Raw genomic sequence first — 20,971 nt, forward strand, 5'->3', positions numbered from 1 at the left:
GTAGATTGTGACTAGAGTGTTGACTTCGCACCTCTGAGGCGGGATCACTGACTCCATGCCGGCACCTCTGATGCGGGCTCACTGACTCCATGCCGGCACCTCTGAGGCGGGATCACTGACTCCATGCCGGCACCTCTGATGCGGGCTCACTGACTCCATGCCGGCACCTCTGAGGCGGGATCACTGACTCCATGCCGGCACCTCTGAGGCGGGCTCACTGACTCCATGCCGGCACCTCTGAGGCGGGATCACTGACTCCATGCCGGCACCTCTGAGGCGGGATCACTGACTCCATGCCGGCACCTCTGAGGCGGGATCACTGACTCCATGCCGGCACCTCTGAGGCGGGCTCACTGACTCCATGCCGGCACCTCTGAGGCGGGATCACTGACTCCATGCCGGCACCTCTGAGGCGGGATCACTGACTCCATGCCAGCACCTCTGAGGTGGGCTCACTGACTCCATGCCAGCACCTCTGAGGCGGGCTCACTGACTCCATGCCGGCACCTCTGAGGCGGGATCACTGACTCCATGCCGGCACCTCTGAGGCGGTCTCACTGACTCCATGCCAGCACCTCTGAGGCGGGCTCACTGACTCCATGCCAGCAGGGGGTGGACTCTCTTTGAGGAAAGCAATAGGAATATGAAATCTCCCATAACTTTCTTCAGATAAAACATAGAGCCACAGAACCAATTTCCTAGCGTCGGTTATGATGAGGACATCGCGGCGAGTCCAAACATGGCCTGTCTACCTGTCCTCATCATGCCATAAGGGGTATCTCACCTTCGGAGTGTCCGAGGCATATGATGTTTGATATGCCAGGAATCAGAACGGCGAGATATGAATTATGAAGAAGGGCTGGGGCCCGTACCATTGATATGGAGCCTGGGAAAGTATCTTTTTTGATATGTCCAAGTGTGTTCCCTTGAGGGCTGAGGGAGGCAGCTGAAGCTCTGCCCAAAGGGGCGGAGTCAGAGATGTCAGGTGACGCCCTCAGCCCAACCCTTTCAGGTCTTACATAAAAGTGAGACCTAGGGAACATGTAATGGTCACAAAGTTGGGGATCCAATCGAATTGGTTTGTGCACCACTTTCTAAGCCCAAATCCCCTGGGAAGGAAGAACCCATATGACGCATCCTGTGCTAAGTATTAGAACTTTCTTATTTTATCCTTTTTGTTTTCTTTGTTTGCAGTGTCTGTATGTCTTTTTGTAACCATCTTTTTGTAACCAAGTACTGTCCATTTTAATGCATTAAACCTAAAAGTTTGATGGTTTGTCTTGTAGCCTAAACGAACCTAGTTAGCTCCAGGAAGAGTGCATGTGCGGTGTGTGACCGTATAGTGTATGACCGGGGTCTGCTTGCTGGTGGAACTATCTTGGGGTTCCCTGTCTCCCCAGTAACGTAATAGATAGGGTGGTGGCAGCAAAGTTGTGTATGTATGTTGTGTTTGGGTGTCTGGCAGCGGCTGGAAGGTTACGTGTATGACAACAGCCGGTGGGTCCCAACATAGCAAAGTTCTGTGTGCGTGCTTCATGGATGTGTGTCTGGCTGCGGTCAGTGGGTCACGTGTATGACAGCGACTGGTGGGTCCAGATACAGCGAAGTGTCGTGTTTGTGTTGGCCAACGAGCAGGCAGTGTTCGTGGCCAAATGGGTGTCTGGTGTCTGGGTGTGCGGAAGGCGGCAGGTGGCGATTTACGCTCGAGTTACGGCTCGGGAGCAGGGCGTAAAGCGTGAGTGCGTGAGGTGAATCGACCTGTAGGGCTAGAGCAACCCAGGGGAGTCCAGAGCCCCAAGTTCTTGTCCTTCTCCCCCCCCTTTTGGTCCTTGTTTTAGATCCTTTCCGCCTGGTGTGGTTAGGTCTCCCCTCCCCCTTGTCAGGGCCGGCGCAGGTTGGCGCGCGTGGTCGTGACACCATGGTTCAGGAGCTAGCTGTAAGGGTCCAACATCAGGACACTGTGCCCCGACAACGTCACTCAACCTTCCCGGGAATTTTTTGAACTGCAACATCAGCGTAGCCTACTGCGGAGCAGTGCCGCCAGCCGGGGCGCCTCCAGCGGGGGTTACATTAACCATCTTGTTGCTAACCAACGTTACCAAGCATCTGCAACTGATATACATACCGAAAACTACGGAAAGCATTTTGCATATTTCATATAGCAAGGTACTACTACTAACAGCATTATACATAGGTTTGCCTATATATTGCGCTTTATGTCAATATAACAATTTTATATATATTTTACCCCTCAGTGAACCCACGGGTGTTCACTTTTGACGGTCAGCGGCATCTCTTAGTGCAGCGCTATTGAGGGGTTATCTCAACCTCGTTACATCCCCGCTCCTCAGGAGATGAGACCCAGAAGGTAGGCATAGTCATGTCCCTTCTCCAAGGGCCACCACAGGAATGGGCCTTCTCTCTATCATCTGACTCTCCTGACTTACTGACAGTGGACCAGTTTTTTTTTGGCATTGGGGTTGCTGTACAATGACCCTGACAGTGCTGCCAATGCTGAGCATCAGCTGAGGGGGCTGAGGCAGGGCAGACGTCCAGTAGAAGAATACTGTTCAGAGTTTAGACAGCGGAGTGGCCTCTCCACCTGGAATGATTCTGCCCTCCGTTTTCAGTTCCGTGCGGGGCTGAGTGACCGGTTAAAGGACATGTTGGTGGCGTATCCTATTTAACTCCCTTGAGGAAAGTATGACACTGGCCATTCGAGTTGACCGACTGTTGAGGGACACATAATCCTGTCTTCAACTGGGCCAACAGGGAACTGGTAAAATGGGGGCCTAAGTGTGTTCCCCACTGCATTGCTGTATCTCTTGCAGAATGCTCCTCTAAGGGCAAGGAGATTCCGGAATTTTTGTCGGACTATTCTGAGGTGTTCGACGAGAGAGCTGTGGATGGCTTGCCACCCCACAGACCATATGACTGTGCTATAGAATTAGTTCCCGGTGCCAAATATTTAACTTGTCCTGTCCTGAAAGGGAAGCCATGCAGGACTACATAAAAGACAGTCTTACTATTAAAAATCAGTATCTGTTACCCCTGATTCCAGATTTATTTAACCAGATAATAGGAGCTAAATGGTTTTCCAAAGTGGACCTACGGGGGGCATATAACCTTATCAGAATCAGGGAAGGTGACGAGTGGAAGACCGCCTTTAATACCCCAGAGGGCCATTTCGAATACCTCTTCATGCCCTTTGGGTTATGTCATGCCCCGGCGGTCTTCCAACACTTTGTGAATTACATTTTTCGTGAACATTTGGGTCATTTCTGGGTTTTTATTTGGATGACATTTTGAATTTTTTTTTTCCCCGACTGGGCCTCTCAAATTTTGCATGTCCGTACAGTAATGGAGCTTCTGAGGCAAAATAGTCTGTATGCCAAGTTATCGAAATGCCAGTTCGGTGTCCAGAAGGTCTCATTTTTGGGTTACAATATAACCCCTAACAAATTTAGTATGGATCCCCTTAAGGTGGTAGCCATTAAAAACTGGAAGCGACCCAATAACCTGAAGGCCCTGCAGAGGTTTTTGGGTTTTGCCAACTACTATAGGAAGTTCATCAAAAACTTCTCAATTATAGCTAAACCCCTTACGGCTCTGATCAAGAAAAGGGCAGATCTACTGAAGTGGACTACTGAAGCTATTAAGGCATTCGATAAACTTCGGCAATGTTTCTCAGAGGCTTCAGTGCTAACACAGCCAGATTTTGAACGTCCCTTTATTGTGGAGGTGGGGGTGGGAGCAGTGTTGTCTGAGGGATCTAAAACCCTAACCAATCTTCGCCCTATTGCCTACTTTTCAAGGAAGTTCACCCACGCCGAATGTAATTACGATGTCGGCAACAGAGAATTACTGGCTATCAAAATGGCATTCGATGAGTGGAGACACTTCCTTGAGGGTGCCAAACATAAGGTGGTGGTACTTACTGACCATAAAAATCTGGTGTACTTAGACAGTGCCAAACGTCTCACACTAAGTAAGGCCAGATGGGCCTTGTTTTTTTCTAGATTCAACTTTGAAATCACGTATCGGCCTGGTTCCAAGAATGTCAGAGCTGACGCCCTGTCTCGCAGTTTTGACATCGAGAATTCTCCCAGGAACCAGCCCGATGTGATTTTAAAACCCGGTGTTATGGTGTCTGTTCTGCAACCCGACTTACTGACTCAAATTGTGGAGTCTCAGGCCCTGGCCCCCTATAATACTCCAGAATCTCTCGTTTGTGCCTCCAAACCTTCGCCTCCGGGTTTTGGAGGAGATTCATAGTTCGGTGTTGGCTGGTCACCCCGGGGTGGCAGGAACTAAGTATTTGCTCTCACGTCATTACTGGTGGCCAGCTTGGGCCCGGGATGTCAAGTCCTTCGTTGAGGCTTGTGAGACTTGTGCTCGATCAAAGGTTCCTCGTAGGCCACCGGAGGGTCTCTTATGTCCTCTGCCGGTTCCTATGAGACCTTGGACGCACATTTAAATGGATTTTATTACTGATCTGCCGCTGTCTAAGGGTAAGACTGTCATTCGGGTAGTCATGGATAGATTTTCTAAGATGTGCCATCTCATCCCTCTGTGTAGGCTCCCTAACGCCCGCACTCTAGCCCCACTGTTTATTAACCACATTCTGCGCTTGCATGGTGTCCCTGAAAACATTGTCTCCGACAGAGGTGTTCAGTGTGTAGCTAAGTTCTGGAGAGAATTTTGTGGCAGGTTGGGTATCTCTTTATCTTTCTCATCTGCCTTCCATCCACAGACGAATGGGCAGACAGAGGATCAACCAGTCACTAGAACAGTTTCTGAGGTGTTTAGTGGCTGATGCCCAGGACAAATGGAGGGACTTAATTGAACATTGCTCATGACTGTTTAGAGCAGTGCTTCTCAAACTTTTTCTACTGGAGCCTCACCAGACTGACCAATAGGGTGCCTGGGCCTCACTATCTGTGGTGAAAGTGCATTTAAAAGCTGAAAATAATGCTAGGGCTCCTTTCACCTATCTCCCAAGCTCTATACACTAATAAAGTAAGTACAAAATAAATTAATAATGTTACTAAAATGAAGATTTTTGCGAACAGCAAAAGGACTGTGCAGATTATAGTTACTTTTGTGAAAACTGGCTCTCCAGCTGGGCCTCACCGACAACTAGGGGGCGCCTGACAGTTTGAGAAGCACTGGTATAGAGCAAACTCTGCTAGTGAAATAAAGATGTCACCGTTCTTTTGTAATTTTGGTTTTAATCCTAGGTATTCATCCACTCACTCTGCCGAATCTGTGAACCCCTCAGCTGAAGCCATATACTCAGTTTGGGCCCAAGCTCATCAGAACCTGGTTAAAGCCCAAGAGCTATCCCAAAAACATGCTAATAAAAGAGGCGTACCTGGCCATCAATACGTACTAGGTTAGAAGGTCTGGCTCTCTACCAAGAACCTAAGGTTAAGGGAGCAGTCAGGTAAACTGGCACCCAAATATATTGGTCCATATACGATTGTGGAGGTCATTAACCCTGTTACTTACAGATTGAAACTGCCTGCATCTCTCCATATTCAGTGTGTTTCATAAGGCTCTTTTAAAGAGGTATGTTCCTCCGGTGTCTGATGTTTGTCCTGAATCTGACGAACGGGTGCCATAGTCCTGAAACGCGTTATTGTTGGACTGAATAAATCGTGTTTTATGTGAACATCGGTTTCTACTTTGTTGATCAGTGGTGAGCGCAATCTCCAGGTCATTTTTTTCTGTCATTTTTTGGCACCATTTGGTTTTACCTGATTCCACAGGTGCTTGCACAAGGAGCCCGGTTTGGATCGGTTGTGAAGACCGCTGCTCCCCCGATCCCTGGGAGGGTAATGTGGCTCTGTTTCCACAACCCCAAAAGGTGAGCAGTGATTTTTAATAAGTATTAGACCATTATTTCAATCCAGAGGTACTACTCTATGAGTTGCTCTGCCTTTCTTTTTGTTCTTTGTTTCTCCTCCGGTGTCTCCGTCGCCTCCCCCTGCTCAGCTCATCATCCAGGGTGAATTGGAGTATGAGGTGGAGAAGATTCTGAAATCTCGTTGGGTACAGGGCTCCTTGCAGTATCTTGTCCACTGGAAGGGCTTTGGGCCAGAAGAACGTACGTGGGTTTCTGCCAGGGACATGCACGCTCCTCGCCTGGTACGGCGATACCATGTACTGAATCCTTCTAGGCCTGGTCCGATGAATAAGGGTCCTGAGGCCGCTCGTAAGAGGGGGGGTACTGTTAGGAATGTGACTTGGCGCTCCTCGGTCCGTGCCGGGCGGCCGAGAAAGCGCTGAGTTTCTATCTGTGTTTGCACTGAATGAACTGTGTGTTTTACTTTTCAGCCACACCCGCCTTGCCTGTCAGACTTCTGGCAGTGCAGGGGTTACTGCACTGCTCGGTCTGTTCAGCTGAGCTTGGTGCTGTGATCAGGGCGGCTCCAATCAGCTGCCGGACCTGGTCTCTTATCCTGGATAAAAAGCAGCCAGCTCCTCACTTCCTTGCTGGCTATTGGTTGTTACTAGTCCCAGCTCCCTGCTTCTTTCCCAGCATTCCCTGTCCCTTATAACCTTGCTATTGCTCTGCCAGGGTTCTAACCTCTTGCTTGACATCTGACTATCCGCCCTCTTTCTGATTTTGTACTGCGTTGTCCGTTTGGTTCTGATTTGGCCAGCTGACTATCCTCCATTGTGTTTTGTTTGTCTGTCTACATTTTGTGTGTTCACCTACTCAGTGTAGGGACCGACTCCGTGGTTGTCCGAGACCGTTTAGGGTCGTCCGTGGCAAGTAGGCAGGGACATTGGTTGGGGCAAGATTCAGGGTTCACTGTGTTGTCCTTGTCTCTCTAGCCTGACACCCTGTTTTAAGAACATTGCTAGTCTGTCTGAATCAACAGGGGGGGTCCCCAGACTCAATCATGTACGAGAAAAGCACAATGGTGACAACAAAACCCATGGATTCTTTGCCCTACAAAGCGTTAATCCCCCACCCAATGGTGGAGACAGGTGCTGCGGCCCAGGACGCTGAGGTGGGCTCTGGTGTTTTGTACTGGGACACTGGGGCACTTGTCACGTGGGTCAGGAGTGGTCTTAACAACCCCTGGACACATGAAAAGGGGGTAGCACAAGGTGTGGGACCCCTGCTGTGGCTTTAGCACTACATCACAAGGCAAAGTCTCTCACAAGAAAATCTGCCTGGGCTGCATCTGTCTCCCTTCCACCAGGAACTAACTGGGCTTCTATATCGCTGACTGGGTCCTCCTATTGGTGTGACTGTGTAAGAAAGAGGAGGAGGAGACAGGGCCATCTTAACAGCATCATGGGCCCCTGGGCAGAGGTGCGAATTGCCCCCCCCCCCAACCGCCGCCATCAAATCCCCCACATCTTTGCATATAGTGCCCCCCATAGTAGCCAATTCCCCCATATAGTGCCCCCCATAGTAGCCAGTGCCCCCCATAGTAGCCAGTGCCCCCCATAGTAGCCAGCACCCCTATAGTAGCCAGTGCTCCCCATAGTAGCCAGTGCCCCCCATAGTAGCCAGTGCCCCCATAGTAGCCAGTGCCCCCCATAGTAGCCAGTGCCCCCATAGTAGCCAGTGCCCCCATAGTAGCCAGCACCCCTATAGTAGCCAGTGCTTCCCATAGTAGCCAGTGCCCCCATAGTAGCCAGTGCCCCCATAGTAGCCAGTGCCCCCATAGTAGCCAGTGCCCCCATAGTAGCCAGCACCCCTATAGTAGCCAGTGCCCCCATAGTAGCCAGTGCCCCCATAGTAGCCAGCACCCCTATAGTAGCCAGTGCCCCCATAGTAGCCAGCACCCCTATAGTAGCCAGTGCTTCCCATAGTAGCCAGTGCCCCCATAGTAGCCAGTGCCCCCCATAGTAGCCAGTGCCCCCATAGAAGCCAGTGCCCCCATAGTAGCCAGTGCCCCCCATAGTAGCCAGCACCCCTATAGTAGCCAGTGCCCCCATAGTAGCCAGTCCCCCCCATAGTAGCCAGTGCCCCCATAGTAGCCAGTGCCCACCATAGTAGCCAGTCCCCCCCCCCATAGTAGCCAGTGCCCCCCATAGTAGCCAGCCCCCCCCATAGTAGCCAGTGCCCCCCATAGTAGCCAGCCCCCCCCCATAGTAGCCAGTGCCCCCATAGTAGCCAGTGCCCCCATAGTAGCCAGTCCCCCCCCATAGTAGCCAGTCCCCCCCCATAGTAGCCAGTGCCCCCATAGTAGCCAGTGCCCCCCATAGTAGCCAGTCCCCCCCCCCCATAGTAGCCAGTGCCCCCATAGTAGCCAGTGCCCCCCATAGTAGCCAGTGCCCCCCATAGTAGCCAGTCCCCCCCATAGTAGCCAGTGCCCCCATAGTAGCCAGTGCCCCCCATAGTAGCCAGCTCCCCCCCCATAGTAGCCAGTGCCCCCATAGTAGCCAGTGCCCCCCATAGTAGCCAGTGACCCCCAAAACAACAAACCAGTTACTCACCTGTTCGGCGGCCCCAGCAGCTCCTCTCCCGTCATCCTCCGGGCACAGGCAGCGGGGTACAGAGAGACTGCCTGTGCCGGAAGTGTCCGACTGCATGACACATCCAGGACACATAATATTTAGAAAATCTAGCTTCTAGCTTCTATATTTACAGTTCAACATCCAGGACACAGGCAGCGTCTCTGTACCCCGCTGCCTGTGCCCGGAGGATGACGGGAGCGCACTGACGGAGATATCAGCTGCTGGGGCCGCCGGACGGGTGAGTTCCTGGACTGCCCGCCCCTCCGCCCGCCCCTTCTATCGCTCAGAAGCCCAGGAAAGTGCTGCTCATTGCACTTTCCTGGGCTTCTGATCAGCTCAGCTGAGAAGCGATAGAAGGGGCGGGCGGAGGGGGTGGCTCAGGGCCGCTCACTATGCATATGAATAGTGAGCGGCAATACAGGGGGCGGGCGGGACGGCTTCCTTGCGGTGCTCAGCCCTGCTTGGGAGCCGTCTTTATAGGACACACAGTTTTATAAGTGCGTCTTATAAAGCTAAAAATACAGGTGACAGAGGGCCCCCGGGCAGCCGCCTACCCTGCCCAATGGGTAAGACGGCCCTGGGAGGAGAAAGAGGTGGAGGAGGAGGAAGAGGAGAAGAAGGAAGAGGAAGAAGTGTAGTTGGTGAAACGCTGTGTGCGGCACCTGCACCTGTGATTGGTCAAAGCAGAAGCCAAACAGTGCAAGAGTTAACCCTTTGTCCTTCAACTGTGCTCATACACCAACAGAGGGTTTAGGGGAGAGTGAGACACCTAGTGGTGAAAGTACAAGCTGCAACATCATCCCCTTCTGTTTTGTTACAGTGGTGACACAAGACCAGGACACTACACAGGCATCAACTAAAAAAGAATGTGTGTAGCGGAGGTGAATGGCACTTTGCCACTAGGGCTCAATGAGTGGAACGACTACTGGAGTGAGTGCTGGACTCTTCTCTCTGAACACAAGTATATGTCTATCACCTTCATCTTGGCACCCCATGCAGTGCCAGTATTCAGACTTGATCATCTACAGCTGGACAGCGGTATCTTTCAGCACACACTCGTTGAAGAGCTCAGACAAGAGGGGAACCAAGATGGTCTTATAGGTTTTATACCACTCAGATGTTACTCCATCTGGACCTGGTGATTTCCCCACGACAAGCCCAACTTTATCTTCCTAATATCTTCTGCCAAAACATCAAGAGAGGGGTCTACCCCCGGCTCAGGAATGGTTTCAGCCAGGAAACCAGACACATCCTGACCTAGAGACGAGCTTCCTCCTCCCCGATACCTATTCAGGGACCTGAGGCTAGAGAGTTGGTGGGAGAACCTCGCAACTCGCTTCTTGAATATCTCCCACACCTCCAGCTTACTACTACATAGGCCCAGTAGAGGTACCTAGGCAGTCCAGATATGACCTTACTACTCACTGACATCTTACACTTTCTGTAGGGGTCGGACAAGTCGTACCTGTCCACTCCTTAGTAACTCGCTCTCCCCACATCTCCCCCGTTGACTCCTTAGGGCCTCACTCTCCCCACATCTCCCCCGGGGACTCCTTAGGGCCTCGCTCTCCCCACATCTCCTCGGTGACTCCTTAGGGCCTCACTCTCCCCACATCTCCCCCGGTGACTCCTTAGGGCCTCACTCTCCCCACATCTCCCCCGGTGACTCCTTAGGCCCTCGCTCTCCCCACATCTCCCCGGTGACTCCTTAGGGCCTCGCTCTCCCCACACGTCCCCCCGGTGACTCCTTAGGGCCTCGCTCTCCCCACATCTCCCCCGTTGACTCCTTAGGGCCTCACTCTCCCCACATCTCCCCCGGTGACTCCTTAGGGCCTCACTCTCCCCACATCTCCCCCGGGGACTCCTTAGGGCCTCGCTCTCCCCACATCTCCTCGGTGACTCCTTAGGGCCTCGCTCTCCCCACATCTCCTCGGTGACTCCTTAGGGCCTCGCTCTCCCCACATCTCCCCCGGTGACTCCTTAGGCCCTCGCTCTCCCCACATCTCTCGGTGACTCCTTAGGGCCTCGCTCTCCCCACATCTCCCCCGGTGACTCCTTAGGGCCTCGCTCTCCCCACATCTCCCCGGTGACTCCTTAGGGCCTCGCTCTCCCCACATCTCCTCGGTGACTCCTTAGGGCCTCGCTCTCCCCACATCTCCCCCGGTGACTCCTTAGGGCCTCGCTCTCCCCACACGTCCCCCAGTGACTCCTTAGGGCCTCGCTCTCCCCACATCTCCCCCGGTGACTTCTTAGGGCCTCGCTCTACCCCGGTGAGTCCTTAGGGCCTCGCTCTCCCCTGGTGACTCCTTAGGGCCTCGCTCTCCCCCGGTGACTCCTTAGGGCCTCGCTCTCCCCACATCTCCCCCTGTGACTCCTTAGGGCCTCGCTCTCCCCACATCTCCCCCGGTGACTCCTTAGGGCCTCGCTCTCCCCACATCTCCCCGGTGACTCCTTAGGGCCTCGCTCTCCCCACATCTCCCCCGGTGACTCCTTAGGGCCTCGCTCTCCCCTGGTGACTCCTTAGGGCCTCGCTCTCCCCCGGTGAGTCCTTAGGGCCTCGCTCTCCCCTGGTGACTCCTTAGGGCCTCGCTCTCCCCACATCTCCCCAGTGACTCCTTAGGGACACGCTCTCCCCACATCTCCCCTGGTGACTCCTTAGGGCCTCGCTCTCCCCACATCTCCCCCGGTGACTCCTTAGGGCCTTGCTCTCCGCACATCTCCCTGGTGACTCCTTAGGGCCTAGCTCTCCCCACATCTCCCCCGGTGACTCCTTAGGGCCTTGCTCTCCGCACATCTCCTTGGTGACTCCTTAGGGCCTCGCTCTCCCCCGGTGACTCCTTAGGGCCTCGCTCTCCCCACATCTCCTCGGTGACTCCTTAGGGCCTCGCTCTCCCCCGGTGACTCCTTAGGGCCTCGCTCTCCCCACATCTCCTCGGTGACTCCTTAGGGCCTCGCTCTCCCCACATCTCCTCGGTGACTCCTTAGGGCCTCGCTCTCCACACATCTCCCCCGGTGACTCCTTAGGGCCTCGCTCTCCCCACATCTCCCCGGTGACTCCTTAGGGCCTCGCTCTCCCCACATCTCCCCGGTGACTCCTTAGGGCCTCGCTCTCCCCACATCTCCCCCGGTGACTCCTCAGGGCCTCGCTCTCCCCACATCTCCCCTGGTGACTCCTTAGGGCCTCGCTCTCCCCCGGTGACTCCTTAGAGCCTCGCTCTCCCCCGGTGACTCCTTAAGGCCTCGCTCTCCCCACATCTCCTCGGTGACTCCTTAGGGCCTCGCTCTCCCCACATCTCCCCTGGTGACTCCTTAGGGCCTCGCTCTCCCCACATCTCCCCCGGTGACTCCTTAGGGCCTCGTTCTCCCCACATCTCCCCGGGGACTCCTTAGGACCTCGCTCTCCCCCGGTGACTCCTTAGGGCCTCGCTCTCCCCACATCTCCCCGGGGACTCCTTAGGACCTCGCTCTCCCCCGGGGACTCCTTAGGGCCTCACTCTCCCCCCAGGGACTCCTTAGGGCCTCACTCTCCCCCCGGGGACTCCTTAGGGCTTCGCTCTCCGCACATCTCCCCCGGGGACTCCTTAGGGCCTCGCTCTCGCCCGGGGACTCCTTAGGGCCTCACTCTCCCAACGGGGACTCCTTAGGGCCTAGCTCTCCCCACATCTCCCCCGGTGACTCCTTAGGGCCTCGCTCTCAACACATCTCCCCCTGTGACTCCTTAGGGCCTCGCTCTCCCCCGGGGACTCCTTAGGGCCTCACTCTCCCCCCTGTGACTCCTTAGGGCCTCGCTCTCCCCCAGGGACTCCTTAGGGCCTCACTCTCCCCCCGGGGACTCCTTAGGGCCTCACTCTCCCCCGGGGACTCCTTAGGGCCTCACTCTCCCCCGGTGAGTCCTTAGGGCCTCGCTCTCCCCACATCTCCCCCTGTGACTCCTTAGAGCCTCGCTCTCCCCACATCTCCCCCTGTGACTCCTTAGGGCCTCGCTCTCCCCACATCTCCCCCTGTGACTCCTTAGGGCCTCGCTCTCCACACATCTCCCCCGGTGACTCCTTAGGGCCTCGCTCTCCACACATCTCCCCCGGTGACTCCTTAGGGCCTCGCTCTCCCCACATCTCCCCCTGTGACTCCTTAGAGCCTCGCTCTCCCCACATCTCCCCCTGTGACTCCTTAGAGCCTCGCTCTCCCCACATCTCCCCCTGTGACTCCTTAGGGCCTCGCTCTCCCCACATCTCCCCGGTGACTCCTGTCCTGGTTCAGGAGGTGGAGGCCCGGGAATCCCAGGTATAATTTCTGGAAGCATCTTTTAGGAGCTGCCACACTCCCGCGGGAAGACAGGTGGAAAATCAGTCTCTCTATGAAGCTCAGGAGCACAAACACACTGAGGGTGACCACACCAGCCTATCCTCCAGAGCAGCACTCACTATTCTGCTGTTACATCATGTCTCATCCTCCAGAGCAGCAGTCACTATTCTGCTGTTACATCATGTCTCATCCTCCAGAGCTGCACTCACTATTCTGCTGTTACATCATGTCTCATCCTCCAGAGCTGCACTCACTATTCTGCTGTTACATCATGTCTCATCCTCCAGAGCTGCACTCACTATTCTGCTGTTACATCATGTCTCATCCTCCAGAGCTGCACTCACTATTCTGCTGTTACATCATGTCTCATCCTCCAGAGCAGCAGTCACTATTCTGCTGTTACATCATGTCTCATCCTCCAGAGCTGCACTCACTATTCTGCTGTTACATCATGTCTCATCCTCCAGAGCAGCAGTCACTATTCTGCTGTTACATCATGTCTCATCCTCCAGAGCAGCAGTCACTATTCTGCTGTTACATCATGTCTTATCCTCCAGAGCTGCACTCACTATTCTGCTGTTACATCATGTCTCATCCTCCAGAGCTGCACTCACTATTCTGCTGTTACACCATGTCTCATCCTCCAGAGCTGCACTCACTATTCTGCTGTTACACCATGTCTCATCCTCCAGAGCTGCACTCACTATTCTGCTGTTACACCATGTCTCATCCTCCAGAGCTGCACTCACTATTCTGCTGTTACACCATGTCTCATCCTCCAGAGCTGCACTCACTATTCTGCTGTTACATCATGTCTCATCCTCCAGAGCTGCACTCACTATTCTGCTATTACATCACGTCTTATCCTCCAGAGCTGCACTCACTATTCTGCTATTACATCACGTCTTATCCTCCAGAGCTGCACTCACTATTCTGCTGTTACATCACGTCTTATCCTCCAGAGCTGCACTCACTATTCTGCTGTTACACCATGTCTCATCCTCCAGAGCTGCACTCACTATTCTGCTGTTACACCATGTGTCATCCTCCAGAGATGCACTCACTATTCTGCTGTTACATTACGTCTCATCCTCCAGAGCTGCACTCACTATTCTGCTGTTACACCATATCTCATCCTCCAGAGATGCACTCACTATTCTGCTGTTACATCATGTCTCATCCTCCAGAGCTGCACTCACTATTCTGCTGTTACACCATGTCTCATCCTCCAGAGCTGCACTCACTATTCTGCTGTTACACCATGTGTCATCCTACAAAGCTGCACTCACTATTCTGCTGTTACACCATGTCTCATCCTCCAGAGCTGCACTCACTATTCTGCTGTTACACCATGTCTCATTCTCCGGAGCTGCACTCACTATTCTGCTGTTACATTACGTCTCATCCTCCAGAGCTGCACTCACTATTCTGCTGTTACATCATGTCTCATCCTCCAGAGCAGCACTCACTATTCTGCTGTTACATCATGTCTCATCCTCCAGAGCAGCAGTCACTATTCTGCTGTTACATCATGTCTCATCCTCCAGAGCTGCACTCACTATTCTGCTGTTACACCATGTCTCATCCTCCAGAGATGCACTCACTATTCTGCTGTTACACCATGTGTCATCCTCCAGAGCTGCACTCACTATTCTGCTGTTACATCATGTCTCATCCTCTAGAGCTGCACTCACTATTCTGCTGTTACATCATGTCTCATCCTCCAGAGCTGCACTCACTATTCTGCTGTTACATCATGTCTCATCCTCCAGAGCTGCACTCACTATTCTGCTGTTACACCATGTGTCATCCTCCAGAGCTGCACTCACTATTCTGCTGTTACACCATGTCTCATCCTCCAGAGCTGCACTCACTATTCTGCTGTTACACCATGTCTCATCCTCCAGAGATGCACTCACTATTCTGCTGTTACATCATGTCTCATCCTCCAGAGCTGCACTCACTATTCTGCTGTTACACCATGTCTCATCCTCCAGAGATGCACTCACTATTCTGCTGTTACATCATGTCTCATCCTCCAGAGCTGCACTCACTATTCTGCTGTTACACCATGTGTCATCCTCCACAGCAGACAGGTGGGGAGGATGTGACAGAAGCATCACTCATCTCATCATCCATCACACTGATGACTCTGCTCACCTGATGGTCTCCTGCCCCCTGTGTGCAGTCGGGTCATGTGACTGGGAAGCGGTGGCAGCCGGGTCCTGGGCGACCACTGTGGTGACTCCATTATATCAACAGGAAGAAAAGCATCCTGGGAAGAGAATAGAAACATGAGGGGCCCCTATAGAGAGGACATCAGTAATACAGTGTATATACATGAGGGGCCCCTATAGAGAGGACATCAGTAATACAGTGTATATACATGAGGGGCCCCTATAGAGAGGACATCAGTAATACAGTGTATATACATGAGGGGCCCCTATAGAGAGGACATCAGTAATGCTGTATATACATGAGGGGCCCCTATAGAGAGGACATCAGTAATGCTGTATATACATGAGGGGCCCCTATAGAGAGGACATCAGTAATGCTGTATATACATGAGGGGCCCCTATAGAGAGGACATCAGCAATGCTGTATATACATGAGGGGCCCCTATAGAGAGGACATCAGTAATACAGTGTATATACATGAGGGGCCCCTATAGAGAGGACATCAGTAATACAGTATATATACATGAGGGGCCCCTATAGAGAGGACATCAGTAATGCTGTATATACATGAGGGGCCCCTATAAAGAGGACATCAGTAATACAGTGTATATACATGAGGGGCCCCTATAGAGAGGACATCAGTAATGCTGTATATACATGAGGGGCCCCTATAGAGAGGACATCAGTAATGCTGTATATACATGAGGGGCCCCTATAGAGAGGACATCAGCAATGCTGTATATACATGAGGGGCCCCTATAGAGAGGACATCAGCAATGCTGTATATACATGAGGGGCCCCTATAGAGAGGACATCAGTAATGCTGTATATACATGAGGGGCCCCTATAGAGAGGACATCAGCAATGCTGTATATACATGAGGGGCCCCTATAGAGAGGACATCAGTAATGCTGTATATACATGAGGGGCCCCTATAGAGAGGACATCAGCAATGCTGTATATACATGAGGGGCCCCTATAGAGAGGACATCAGCAATGCTGTATATACATGAGGGGTCCCTATAGAGAGGACATCAGCAATGCTGTATATACATGAGGGGCCCCTATAGAGAGGACATCAGTAATGCTGTATATACATGAGGGGCCCCTATAGAGAGGACATCAGCAATGCTGTATATACATGAGGGGCCCCTATAGAGAGGACATCAGCAATGCTGTATATACATGAGGGGCCCCTATAGAGAGGACATCAGTAATGCTGTATATACATGAGGGGCCCCTATAGAGAGGACATCAGCAATGCTGTATATACATGAGGGGCCCCTATAGAGAGGACATCAGCAATGCTGTATATACATGAGGGGCCCCTATAGAGAGGACATCAGTATACAGCAGTGATGGGGTCCCCCCTGTATACAGCAGTGATGGGGATCCCCCCTGTATACAGCAGTGATGGGGGTCCTGTATACAGCAGTGATGGGGGTCCCCTGTATACAGCAGTGATGGGGGTCCTGTATACAGCAGTGTTGGGGGTCCCCCTGCATACAGCAGTGATGGGGGTCCCCTGTATACAGCAGTGATGGGGGTCCTGTATACAGCAGTGATGGGGGTCCCCCCTGTATACAGCAGTGAGGGGGGTCCCCCTGTATACAGCAGTGATGGGGGTCCCCCTGTATACAGCAGTGATGGGGGTCCCCCCTGTATACAGCAGTGATGGGGGTCCTCCCTGTATACAGCAGTGATAGGGGTCCTGTATACAGCAGTGATGGGGGTCCTGTATACAGCAGTGATAGTGGTCCTGTATACAGCAGTGATGGGGGTCCCCCCTGTATACAGCAGTGATGGGGGTCCCCCCTGTATATAGCAGTGATGGGGGTCCTGTATACAGCAGTGATGGGGGTCCCCCCTGTATACAGCAGTGTTGGGGGTCCCCCTGTATACAGCAGTGATGGGTCCCCTGTATACAGCAGTGATGGGGGTCCTGTATACAGCAGTGTTGGGGGTCCTGTATACAGCAGTGATGGGGGTCCCCCCTGTATACAGCAGTGATGGGGGTCCCCCCTGTATACAGCAGTAATGGGGCCCCCCTGTATACAGCAGTGATGGGGGTCCCCCCTGTATACAGCAGTGATGGGGGTCCTGTATACAGCAGTGTTGGGGTCCCCCCTGTATACAGCAGTGATGGGGGTCCTGTATACAGCAGTGATGGGGGTCCTGTATACAGCAGTGTTGGGGGTCCTGTATACAGCAGTGATGGGGGTCCCCCCTGTATACAGCAGTGATGGGGGTCCTGTATACAGCAGTGTTGGGGGTCCTGTATACAGCAGTGATGGGGGTCCTGTATACAGCAGTGATGGGGGTCCCCCCTGTATACAGCAGTGATGGGGGTCCCCCCTGTATACAGCAGTGATGGGGGTCCCCCCTGTATACAGCAGTGATGGGGGTCCCCCTGTATACAGCAGTGTTGGGGGTCCCCTGTATACAGCAGTGATGGGGGTCCCCCCTGTATACAGCAGTGATGGGGGTCCTGTATACAGCAGTGATGGGGGTCCTGTATACAGCAGTGATGGGGGTCCCCCCTGTATACAGCAGTGATGGGGGTCCCCCCTGTATATAGCAGTGATGGGGGTCCTGTATACAGCAGTGATGGGGGTCCCCCCTGTATACAGCAGTGTTGGGGGTCCCCCTGTATACAGCAGTGATGGGTCCCCTGTATACAGCAGTGTTGGGGGTCCTGTATACAGCAGTGTTGGGGGTCCTGTATACAGCAGTGTTGGGGGTCCTGTATACAGCAGTGATGGGGGTCCCCCCTGTATACAGCAGTGATGGGTCCCCTGTATACAGCAGTGATGGGGGTCCTGTATACAGCAGTGTTGGGGGTCCTGTATACAGCAGTGATGGGGGTCCCCCCTGTATACAGCAGTGATGGGGGTCCCCCCTGTATACAGCAGTAATGGGGGCCCCCCTGTATACAGCAGTGATGGGGGTCCCCCCTGTATACAGCAGTGTTGGGGTCCCCCCTGTATACAGCAGTGATGGGGGTCCTGTATACAGCAGTGATGGGGGTCCTGTATACAGCAGTGTTGGGGGTCCTGTATACAGCAGTGATGGGGGTCCCCCCTGTATACAGCAGTGATGGGGGTCCTGTATACAGCAGTGTTGGGGGTCCTGTATACAGCAGTGATGGGGGTCCTGTATAAAGCAGTGATGGGGGTCCCCCCTGTATACAGCAGTGATGGGGGTCCCCCCTGTATACAGCAGTGATGGGGGTCCCCCTGTATACAGCAGTGTTGGGGGTCCCCTGTATACAGCAGTGATGGGGGTCCCCCCTGTATACAGCAGTGATGGGGGTCCTGTATACAGCAGTGATGGGGGTCCTGTATACAGCAGTGATGGGGGTCCTGTATACAGCAGTGTTGGGGGTCCTGTATACAGCAGTGATGGGGGTCCTGTATACAGCAGTGATGGGGGTCCCCCCTGTATACAGCAGTGATGGGGGTCCCCCCTGTATACAGCAGTGATGGGGGTCCCCCTGTATACAGCAGTGATGGGGGTCCCCCCTGTATACAGCAGTGATGGGGGTCCTGTATACAGCAGTGATGGGGGGTCCCCCTGTATACAGCAGTGATGGGGGTCCCCCCTGTATACAGCAGTGATGGGGGTCCTGTATACAGCAGTGATGGGGGTCCCCCTGTATACAGCAGTGATGGGGGTCCCCCCTGTATACAGCAGTGATGGGGGTCCCCCCTGTATACAGCAGTGTTGGGGGCCCCCCTGTATACAGCAGTGATGGGGGTCCTGTATACAGCAGTGTTGGGGTCCCCCCTATATACAGCAGTGTTGGGGGTCCCCCCTGTATACAGCAGTGATGGGGGTCCCCCTGTATACAGCAGTGATGGGTCCCCTGTATACAGCAGTGATGGGGGTCCCCCCTGTATACAGCAGTGTTGGGGGTCCTGTATACAGCAGTGTTGGGGGTCCTGTATACAGCAGTGTTGGGGGTCCTGTATACAGCAGTGATGGGGGTCCCCCCTGTATACAGCAGTGATGGGGTCCCCCTGTATACAGCAGTGATGGGGGTCCCCTGTATACAGCAGTGATGGGGGTCCCCCTGTATACAGCAGTGATGGGGGTCCTGTATACAGCAGTGTTGGGGGTCCCCCCTGTATACAGCAGTGTTGGGGGTCCTGTATACAGCAGTGATGGGGGTCCCCCTGTATACAGCAGTGATGGGGGTCCCCCTGTATACAGCAGTGATGGGGGTCCTCCCTGTATACAGCAGTGATGGGGGTCCTGTATACAGCAGTGATGGGGGTCCCCCTGTATACAGCAGTGATGGGGGTCCTGTATACAGCAGTGATGGGGGTCCCCCTGTATACAGCAGTGATGGGGGTCCTGTATACAGCAGTGATGGGGGTCCCCCCTGTATACAGCAGTGATGGGGGTCCTGTATACAGCAGTGATGGGGGTCCTGTATACAGCAGTGTTGGGGGTCCTGTATACAGCAGTGATGGGGGTCCCCCCTGTATACAGCAGTGATGGGGGTCCTGTATACAGCAGTGATGGGGGTCCTGTATACAGCAGTGATGGGGGTCCTGTATACAGCAGTGATGGGGGTCCTGTATACAGCAGTGATGGGGGTCCTGTATACAGCAGTGATGGGGGTCCTGTATACAGCAGTGATGGGGGTCCTGTATACAGCAGTGATGGGGGTCCTGTATACAGCAGTGATGGGGGTCCTGTATACAGCAGTGTTGGGGTCCCCCTGTATACAGCAGTGATGGGGGTCCTGTATACAGCAGTGATGGGGGTCCTGTATACAGCAGTGATGGGGGTCCCCCCTGTATACAGCAGTGATGGGGTCCCCCCTGTATACAGCAGTGATGGGGGTCCTGTATACAGCAGTGATGGGGGTCCCCCCTGTATACAGCAGTGATGGGGTCCCACTCTATACAGCAGTGATGGGGGTCCCCCCTGTATACAGCAGTGATGGGGGTCCTGTATACAGCAGTAATGGGGGTCCCCTGTATACAGCAGTGATGGGGTCCCCCTGTATACAGCAGTGATGGGGGTCCTGTATACAGCAGTGTTGGGGGTCCCCCTGTATACAGCAGTGTTGGGGTCCCCCTGTATACAGCAGTGTTGGGGTCCTGTATACAGCAGTGTTGGGGGTCCCCCTGTATACAGCAGTGTTGGGGTCCCCCTGTATACAGCAGTGTTGGGGGTCCCCCTGTATACAGCAGTGTTGGGGTCCCCCTGTATACAGCAGTGTTGGGGTCCCCCTGTATACAGCAGTGATGGGGGTCCCCTGTATACAGCAGTGATGGGGGTCCTGTATACAGCAGTGATGGGGGTCCTGTATACAGCAGTGTTGGGGTCCCCCTGTATACAGCAGTGTTGGGGTCCCCCTGTATACAGCAGTGTTGGGGTCCCCCTGTATACAGCAGTGTTGGGGTCCTGTATACAGCAGTGTTGGGGTCCCCCTGTATACAGCAGTGTTGGGGGTCCTGTATACAGCAGTGTTGGGGTCCCCTGTATACAGCAGTGTTGGGGTCCCCCCCTGTATCTCACTCACCGTTCCTTCCTGCAGTTCGGTCGTCTCGGTAACTATGGACTCCACTGAGTAGTCAGGGGGAGGGGTTATATATAGACACGCCTCCTCCCCTCCCCGAACAGTAACAATGCTGGGATCACATGACAGGCTGAGATACACAGGAGGCAGAAAGTACTCGTTATGTATATATATATCCTGCAGTGTATATACAGCATGTGGTGGGGTATATACTACTCATTACTATATATATATATATCCTGCAGGGTATATACAGCATGTGGTGGGGTATATACTACTCATTACTATATATATATATCCTGCAGGGTATATACAGCATGTGGTGGGGTATATACTACTCATTACTATATATATATATCCTGCAGGGTATATACAGCATGTGGTGGGGTATATACTACTCATTACTATATATATATATATCCTGCAGTGTATATACAGCATGTGGTGGGGTATATACTACTCATTACTATATATA

The 20,971-nt window shown here is 53.4% G+C and overlaps 1 protein-coding gene across 7 annotated transcripts in view; it reads right to left on the reverse strand.

Moving 5' to 3' along the window:
• Window positions 1-20,563, reverse strand: part of DNHD1 (dynein heavy chain domain 1) — a 135,116-nt gene extending 114,553 nt beyond the window's left edge. For all 7 annotated transcript variants that reach the window (XR_011363107.1, XM_069969284.1, XM_069969285.1 and 4 more), the window contains exons 1-2: window positions 20,500-20,563; window positions 14,947-15,061 (exon numbers count right to left, since the gene is read on the reverse strand). Coding sequence is in view for 6 of the 7 variants with exons in the window: in XM_069969284.1 (XP_069825385.1) it covers window positions 14,947-15,037 (91 nt within the window). In the remaining variant the exon portion in view is untranslated. The remainder of the gene's footprint in view (window positions 1-14,946; window positions 15,062-20,499) is intronic.
• Between the last annotated feature and the right edge of the window lie 408 nt (window positions 20,564-20,971).

Source organism: Dendropsophus ebraccatus, chromosome 5 (assembly GCF_027789765.1).
Source record: "Dendropsophus ebraccatus isolate aDenEbr1 chromosome 5, aDenEbr1.pat, whole genome shotgun sequence".
NCBI classification, from domain to species: Eukaryota; Metazoa; Chordata; class Amphibia; order Anura; family Hylidae; genus Dendropsophus; species Dendropsophus ebraccatus.